Source organism: Cystoisospora suis, assembly GCF_002600585.1.
Source record: "Cystoisospora suis strain Wien I chromosome Unknown contig_7105, whole genome shotgun sequence".
Taxonomy (NCBI): Eukaryota; Apicomplexa; class Conoidasida; order Eucoccidiorida; family Sarcocystidae; genus Cystoisospora; species Cystoisospora suis.
In genome coordinates, this window is record NW_027159891.1 from 8,860 (window position 1) to 17,199 (window position 8,340).

General features: G+C 53.9%; 2 protein-coding genes across 2 annotated transcripts; both read left to right on the top strand.

Moving 5' to 3' along the window:
• The first annotated feature begins 92 nt into the window (after positions 1–92).
• Positions 93–2,467, top strand: CSUI_010305 (uncharacterized protein). Its single transcript, XM_068070410.1, has one exon. The coding sequence runs from the start codon at positions 1,094–1,096 to the stop codon at positions 1,331–1,333; it is 240 nt and encodes a 79-aa protein (XP_067917614.1). The 5' UTR covers positions 93–1,093; the 3' UTR covers positions 1,334–2,467.
• A 1,037-nt stretch (positions 2,468–3,504) lies between these two features.
• Positions 3,505–6,853, top strand: CSUI_010306 (uncharacterized protein). Its single transcript, XM_068070411.1, has 5 exons — positions 3,505–4,134; positions 4,643–4,804; positions 5,068–5,205; positions 5,665–5,767; positions 6,184–6,853. The coding sequence occupies exons 1-5, from the start codon at positions 4,015–4,017 to the stop codon at positions 6,336–6,338; spliced, it is 678 nt and encodes a 225-aa protein (XP_067917615.1). The 5' UTR covers positions 3,505–4,014; the 3' UTR covers positions 6,339–6,853.
• The last annotated feature ends 1,487 nt before the right edge of the window (positions 6,854–8,340 follow it).

Below are 8,340 nucleotides of genomic sequence, written 5' to 3' on the forward strand. Positions count from 1 at the left end.
GAGAGAGACAGAGAGAGAGAATACGATTGCTTGCGCGCACCCTCAGCGCAGGGTTTCAACTCGAGTCATTCTAGTGAAGAGACACCCGAGCAGGAAAGATGGAGAAGAAGGGGTGGAGACTCATTCATTACGCTCGCCTTCTGTAGTGTTGTCTTCTTTTCATGTGGATGCTGAAATGACTTTAACGATTTGTTTTCGCGTAACAGAGGAATGAGAGCAGACTCAGGGTCTTTGTGTTTTCAGTAGCTAATAGTCAGCGTCTCAGTTACTATTACCTTCTCATTGCGCAGGCTTTCCCGAGAGTTGGTCTAGGAAGAATGTTTGTGTTGTATGGGGTATTCGAGATGTCGATACATTCAAGCTCTTCCTTCTGACATGACGGTGCAGTTCTTTTAGGGTTGTAAGCGTTGAAGAAAAAGAAGAAAGGGAGAGAGAGGAATGCACCTCGTTGAGAAGTGTCTTTTTGGGTGAACTCAAGTCTCGCATTTACATTTCTTCTCGGTTTTTCTTCCCATTGCCAGTTTGTTTTATATGTGGAGGGAGTTCAAGAAGCCAGAAAATCGTTCGAGACGTTCTCACTTCACTGGAATGTTTCTCGTGCTAGCGGCTCTTGAGAAAAGTCTCCGTCTTCCGCTTATGTAAGGCTCGGTATTAGCTGGGCAGTAGGGGGCACTCCTCTTATGAAGAGGGATGTGTGTATCACGAAAGAATGAGTGCATAGCGTGCACTGTGTATCGAGGCAGCAATCGTAAACATGACACGGTTTCTGTTCGAGGATAGGGATGGATGGCAGTACCTGCGTCCCTTTTCTTTTGTTGCTGCCATCGAAGTCTTTCTTTCTCTATTCTTCGAAGATGCAGCATCTTCTTATGCTCCAGGACGCCCCAGTGACTTGGTGTGTGTTTGCGTTTATGTTCAGTACAACACCACTATCAAGCCTTTCGAGGTTCCTGCTTTTCCAGGATTTCCATAGCAACGTTTTACTTTTTCTCGTTTTTATCTGTTTCGTAGTTGTTTTCAAGCTGTGGCCGTCGCTTTTTTTTGACGACGATTTCTTCTGAAAGTCTCCCTAAAACACAAACCAGCTGCCAGCATGTTTGAGACAAAGTTTTTCTTTATCAGCTCGCCGGGTAGTGGTCTGAGGACAAGACTTTTATCAGTGAAAGACATGTCAGTATGCATCGGTACTTCGCCGACAGGAACCGACTTGTCTTGTCCGTTTCTCTGCTTCCGCGGGATGCCTCTTGTTTACAAGCAGAGAACTCAGTCGGCATTTTTCGAGAGCGACAGTACCGAAACTTGTGCTTACAAGGCTCATCATGTCTTTTTTTAGACTTTTCCGGCTGGCTTTAGGTTCTTACAGCATGCATGAGCCAGCAGAGCACAGGGCTCGTGTCTACATTGCCCTACGACTGGCTGTTTCAGGGAGTCCACCAAGTATCAGTTTCCACCGCTCAGGAAGGAAACTTTCAGATGAATTCTAGCTTGTGACGCTCAGTATACAGAGGGTTTCCCTTATGCTTCACCAGAGCTGTCAAGTGCTTGGACCAGCCGTGTGGTTTTCCCTCTGCGCCAGTAGCGAGAACAACGTAAGACTGAAATCTTACTTTTTTCTCGGCATGGTGCAGCAGCTCACGGGAAATCTTTCAGCAATCTAGAGGCGGATGGTGAGGCGTAGTGGTCTTTACTGGCATCTGTTGTGAGCGAACTATACTTTGTCGGCCGTTCGAGCTTTCCGTTTGATCTGAGTTTTTCGCGGCAGGTGCTCGCTGGCAACGATTTTCACGGGCCTTTTTCTTTGTATCTTCGAATATACTCTGAAGTGCCTTGATGGTCCAAAGGCGCAGCAGTAGCCTGTACTGTGAGCCGGCTAGCGGGCAAGCCTGGCCGCGGCCTGCGCTGCGACCCAGCGACCGGTGTGCGTAGCATTGCTTTTCACCCGCTGCTTTGCCTTCACACGACTGTGTGCATCGTGCCCACACACTGTTGGCAGGCCACAAGTGAAGAAACCGGTTGCAGTTTGAAAGCTCGTCCTGCCACGAGGTCACTTTCTCCTTGTACCAGTTCTCATGGCAGGTGGCGCACTCCGAGATCGTAGGGTATGTGGCCTTTGTCGATCCCGGCGCACCGTCCGGGCATGCCAGGGTCTTATTAGCTGGTGCTAAGGTCATGCGGAGGCCTCCTCGTTACAGCGGAGACACGGGCATGGCAGCTGCCGTAGGCTCTTTTCCACGTACCACCAGACAGCGCCCACGAGCAGATTCTGCGAAAGAACGGGTAGGGCTTGAATGTGTCGTGACAGGCAGCACGGGTTTGCTTGGAGAGATTTGCCAGTCAAGGTGATCGTGCGCTCTCGGCTAGTATTCCCTCGGTTGGTTGTTACAGTAGCAGTGAATCTGCAGTAAGAAGTACTGCCGGAGGTAGGAGCTCGGCGGAGGCATCGGGACACCCAGGTCCTAGAGCACACAGCACGGCTACGGGAAGACACCGGACCTCGTAGGCAGGGGGAAACTGTGGCGGGGCCTACTTGCGGAAAGACCAGACGGCGCCCAAGAAGACCGAGGCGACGCCACTTCAAGGGCATCAGTTTTGTCTGTAACACTTGTGTGAAAACACATTCGTAGCGCCTAACAACGAACACGATAGCCAACGGTCGTGTGGCCGAATCCCTTCCCTGTCCGCGTCATCGAGCACACCCTTGTAAGATGACCAAGCCCTATTTGAACCTCAGCTTAATCATGGTCGGACGTGCTAGCGGCGCCACTGTAGTTGGCAACTCACCCACCGCTGTGTCTTCGGGCCCTGGTTTATGGGCATTGTCCCGCGATCTATGTCGGTCTCGCGGCTGGCTAGACTGACGTGTCCGGAGCTCGAGTGCGTACTCACAGACTGAAGCCCTGTTGGTGCGCCGCCCTCCCAGCAACTGTTTAACCTTTGTGGACTCCTCGGTAGTAGTGACTGGCCTGTGGTGTGTACAGAGGCACCAAGAGCTATTGACCGGGTAGTCCCACCCCCACCCCCGTCCCTCGTGCGAGGACGCTGGAAACAAGGAACCGTGCTCTTAGTTTCCGGGAACTCTGGTAACAGGAGGTGACAGGGTTCTTCGAACCTGCAGCTGATCTGCATTCCCAGAGGTGCCGTTGACGCCTTAGCTGCCTTGACCGTCGCGTTACTAGTCGCCTTGCCGGTGTGCTAGCGCGGGAAGGACAGGTTTCAGATTTTCCACGCGCAGCTGTTCAGACAGCTTTTTGTCAGTCTTGACGCTGCTAGGAGCCGTGAACCTGTATCTTGCATCAATAGTGCGCACAGGGCTCCAAGCGGCAAGAATCGTTTCGCGTGGCCGGGCATGCGCGTAATTGCTGAGTGTGCAGCTCTGTGCATGCTCATTGGGGCGGAGTCATGTGTGACCGACTTCATTGTCGCGTCAGAGGAATAGACCTTGGCTTGGTCCAAAGTGGTCTTTTTAGCTGCCGATTTCGACACGCGTGTTATGTTGCCCGGCCAGCGCGTGTCCACTGCCACTGCAGTCCCGGCTGCAACCGGCGGTCGCGGCTTCGACAGACTGTATGGGCCCTCCAGCAAAGCGCTGAAGAAAACGGTTGCTTCGATAGCCGCTTTGGAGAGCAGACGCTTAGGGTGCAGACTCTCTGGGGAGCGTTAGGGGGGCGATGCTGCGGGCGAAGAGCCCCTGCAGAGACTAATGGACGGAAGCCTTGAGTCCCGTGTATGTCTTCAAAAATCATGAGAATTCATCGCATGGCCGTCCCAGCTTCTGCCTTGTAGTTGCCTGCTGTCATAGACTACATGTGCCAGATTTGAGCCTCCTGAAATGGAGACTGAGGTAGAAAAGGGTTTCTCAGAAAACCGTACCCCACGGGTGGCTTTCGCGCCCGTCCACATCGTGTGCTGCTGCCTCGCAGCTCTGGTCTTCTGGCTGCTGACCACTTTAGTTCTCTATCTAACCTCCGACTTCGAGATCCAGTTTATAAGAAGACAAGTGAATGCAGTCAGGCTATGTGGCGTCGCGCTTCTTCTCAGCCTCTTGGTCCTGTTCGTCTACCCATACCAGAGCCAGTCGCTTTTCTGGAGTATCATTCGGAGCTTCGTTACCATCTTCGCGGCTGGATGGGGCATGTTCGTCGACGACCATGCTCTCTTCCGATGGCTGGTATGATCTGATACGCAAAAGTGACCGGGCGTCTATCTAAATAGACTCACAGGCAGCTTTGTTCTCTCTGGCTGCCGGACAGAAGCTTGCACCCCACACACGACCCTAAGCTAGGAGAGGCTGGAAAAAGCAGCTTGCCGCCTGCTGATACTACAGAAAGACAGAAACTACTCGCGAGCACATATCAAAGACACTACGGAGTCCTAGCGTATGTTCAGCTCGCCGCGTCCTAGGAAGAGCCCCAGCAGGCGGAAATTGATTTGACGTCGCACGCAAAACTGATCTGTGTTGTAGTTCGGCTGCTGTCCATCCCTTGCACACTCAGTCCATTGTGGAAACTGGCCATCAGGCTAGCGGTCCTGACGCTGAAGTTGTGCTTTCACCGTGGATATCCCAGGAATTTGGACAGTGCGACTGACGCTTTCGCGTTCTGCGGGACGCTAGGTCTATACCAGCTTGCTGTCGGTGTCGCAGCACGTTATCTGCACTATCGCGGCAGCGGGAATCGATGTCTTCTGCGCCACCATCCAAGCGGACCTGCTGGATTGCCAGCAGAGTAAGCGGTGCGTTACAAAAGATCCGGACTGGACTCTCGAAATGGCCTACGTTAGGCAGTATGTAGCGCTGAGTTTCGAGGTAAGTGCTCGTGGGCTCAAGCAGATGCCATGGGGTGGTGTATCTGGACACGGCCGGTAGCAGTATTCTCAGATCACTTGGACGGCACGTTTCATGCTTCTTTTTCTTTCGCGTGCTGGATAGCCAGTGCTTCCTTGTCAACATCAGTCGTAACCAGTATGGACACGTCACTGACCTCAGACGACTTTTCAGAGAAGCTTACCTATCCGGCCGATCTGCAACTCCACGACGCTACTGGCGAGTTTCCCTTGCCCTGTTCTCAGTTCCTTAGTCTGCTCTACGGGGCCTACGTGTTCCAGGCGTTAGGCTTCTTCCGGAGTCACATCCTTCCTTCTGAGTATGGTATCCCTCGTCACCTGCGCGAGCTGGCGAAGGCGACGATTACACGCAAAAAGCTTGAGGTGGGTCTGGTAGCCGGCCAGTTTTCTTGCAGGGTGGCGTCTCTTGACCGTCCTCATATCTCCGACACAGTTACCCAGTTCCCGCAACACGATGTGCTACGTACGCGTGGTGGTGTTGCAGGGCTGCGCGGCCCCGGTGTTGGATGCTGCCTCTTATGCGCTCAATAGATACCCCCTCGGCAGCTTCGGTGTGGCTACTTGAGAACTCGCTGGCCGCCAGTGCATTCCTTTACCTAGTCGTGTTCGGGGGTTCCCTCCGAGTCACCCCCAGTACCTAAGGGTGTGTCCAAGGAGCTTGACCTCCCAGAGCTCGGAAGCGTCACCGGGCGCACCGGGCAATTGACACAAGCCGGAACAAACAGGAATCGTTGTATTCGCGCCGTCACAGTGGTAGCAGGTACTGCCAGCCGACAAATTGCAATTGTTTGCTTCTTTTGCTGCGGCGTCCCGCTTGCACAGGCACGAGAGCCCAGCCTCTTCGACAATCGTGGAGTGTACAGTCTTTTTGATCCTAGGGATCCGCTGGAAATCAAGTGGGACACCTTCATGGATACTCTCTTAGGTGAGAAGCTTCATGAGCTATCCCCGCATTGCGAAGCTTGTCCTGCTCTCACGGCGGTTTCCCCCGAGAATTAACTCTCCGGGAACGTTTCCGCTTGTGTACCTTGTCGCACTGGCTGCAAGCCTACGTCGATGGGTTCTGTAGCCTGTCCGGCCGAACCCCGAAGAAGACCAGCTGCAGTGCTTTCCCGCGAAGAGATATAGAGTCCTGGCGTTGCGCTGTGTCGCTCGTCGTGTAGAAGTGTTCTCCCTGTTCACCAGTCGGTGAAGCGTCATGCGCAGCGCGCCTCGTAACCCACTTCTGCGGTCAAACGGTCTGGCTGGTGACGAACAGATTACCCAAGTCTCTCCTGGTTCTCGATCGGTAGACGTGGTGTCACCCTCCGGTTTGTTGGTGGGTCCCCTTTCTGCGTGTAGAAGGCAATAGGATAAGCTGGCCGATTTCGAAGAACTGCAGGAAAGTGAGCACAGTATCTCCAGAAGAGCTGCAGTATAGACTAAATGTCCTCAAAAAGCTAGGCTTGCCCGTGGAGGAGTATCTAAAGATGAGGGAAGAACGGGAGAGCAGCTAACTACCGGTCCTTCAAACACGCTGGTCCGGGCCGGGGACTCGTTTACTCCAAAGTAATCTCGGACCACTGGCCCTGTTTCTTGTCACTTATCTTTTGCCGGCGGCTCTCGTCTGGCTTTTCCATGTATTCTGGTCATGAGTGTCAGTCTGGGCACGCCCTTCTTTTTCTTCTCCCAGTGGCTGTGATTCTCGGGTCAGTTTGAAGGAAATCAGTAGCAGTGCTCCGGGATCTGACATAGCACGGGCGAACCGCTTCACGTGGGTTCTCGCCTGCAACAAGACGGGAAACCCGTCGCATCGTTTTTCTGATCATTTTCGAAACTTCTAGATAAGAGCGAAAGGCCTCTCTTGAAAATAAGCAGTTGCCATTTCGACTGGTAGTATCACCGAGCAAAAGCCTACTCGACGGCCAGTACGGGACAGGGAGGAGTACATCTTCCGCGCCGAACCGAACTTTAAGTTCGGATGTAAGGAGACCACACGGCCAGTCGCCTGGAGCAGACGGTGAAGCAGGAGGCACGGAGAGGGGCGCTGTACAAATGCTGTAGACACGTTCGAAATCCCTAGTCGAGAGAACTCAGCTCACCAGCATTCTGTAGTACTGGCATCAGCGCCCCACGCGTGCACTTGCGCCTTTTGTAAATGAGTTTGCCTACGTGAAAACTCTTCCTGTCACTTCCAATCTTCTCACACCGTCCTGCGAGGGTTTATTCATACATTTCTCTGGAAGTACTTGGTCAGCTGCACCGACAACGGATTTGAGAACAAACTCGCAGCGCCCGATCACAGTGTTGCACAGCTGCAGACGTCGTCGCTTCACCTTACAAACCTCTTCCCCCCGCTTTGCCTGAGAATGTACGAAGAAAAGTTACCGGATCTGAGTACCACGGGCGCGGTGTGCACCTTGGCAGATTCTGCAAGGGCCCGAGGGCGTGCCCGAAGGGATCGTCCGACGTTGACCGGACAGGGAAAGCAGGAACCGGCGGGGTAGACGCACACAGCAGACTGATTCTCTGCAGGGCGGCTAAAGGTGCCAGCTAAAGCTCACTCCTAGATCGCGCCCAAAGAGTCAAGGGTAGTGATGCGTCGGCTGTCACGCGGCCTGTCGCGACGTTAGTAACGACCAGATAGGAATCGCGCCGGCTGAAGAACAGCGTGGCGCGGCACGCCAGGCAGAGCGATCGCAGGCGCGCATGGACCAATTCACCGGGATGCAGGGAAAGACCTGCGGGCCGTTCAGAAGGGGACTGAACAGGATCTGCGCAGGAGGGAGAGCGGGAAGGAAAGAGCGACCGAGTTGGAGCGGGCTCTCTTCGCGGTGCAGCCGCGCTCTTGCCGCCGGTCATTCGCTGTTTACTGGCATATGGTCGGAGATAGCTACATGCGTCATACCAAGCACAAAAGACAAGCACACCTGCATCCAGCTTGTAGAGTAGCTGAGTGACCGCTGCCTGGGGTCCAACAACTACAGCTACCGACTACGCCGCTACCGCTCGGGCTGCCCAGCGCACAACTACAGCTCGTCGCCCAGCAATTTCGCATGAAATTGTCAAAAACCAGGCTTGCATTCGCGTGCTGCCTCGGCTACTTCGTTACTCAGTTCTGCTATTCATGTCCGGGTAGACAACACAGGACACTGTGGTGCAGCTGCGGACAGAAACCACAGCTGCCGTCTGCCTCCCCGTCATACTTGTCCCGGACCCTGACACCTACTTGTGCAGGGCTGGCTGGACAAAAGTCCAGCGGCCCTCCTCCTGCTCTTTTGGCCCAAATTGATAGCTTTTATCAGCGACTACCCCGCAGTGAGTGCTTTTTGACCAACACAGCGAAGCCCTCCTGTCGCCCTCCTCAGAACTACTTTTGGGGCGGAGAGGATCACCCCGCACTTCACAGCTAGCAGTTACACGTGGACACTCCTTTCACTTCAGTTCCAGTTTTACCTCGGCCTTTCACAGCTCTAGCAACAGCCTCGCCTCTCTGCAAGCAGCAAGAATATCAACAAG

Bases quoted from the DNA above. Each gene is read 5' to 3' on its own strand.
- CSUI_010305 (XM_068070410.1), top strand. From the start codon at position 1,094: ATGTTTGAGACAAAGTTTTTCTTTATCAGCTCGCCGGGTAGTGGTCTG.
- CSUI_010306 (XM_068070411.1), top strand. From the start codon at position 4,015: ATGTGGCGTCGCGCTTCTTCTCAGCCTCTTGGTCCTGTTCGTCTACCC. The intron at 4,805-5,067 runs GTAAGTGCTCGT...CCCTGTTCTCAG, and splicing joins ATGTAGCGCTGAGTTTCGAG to TTCCTTAGTCTGCTCTACGG. The intron at 5,206-5,664 runs GTGGGTCTGGTA...CCGCTTGCACAG, and splicing joins TTACACGCAAAAAGCTTGAG to GCACGAGAGCCCAGCCTCTT.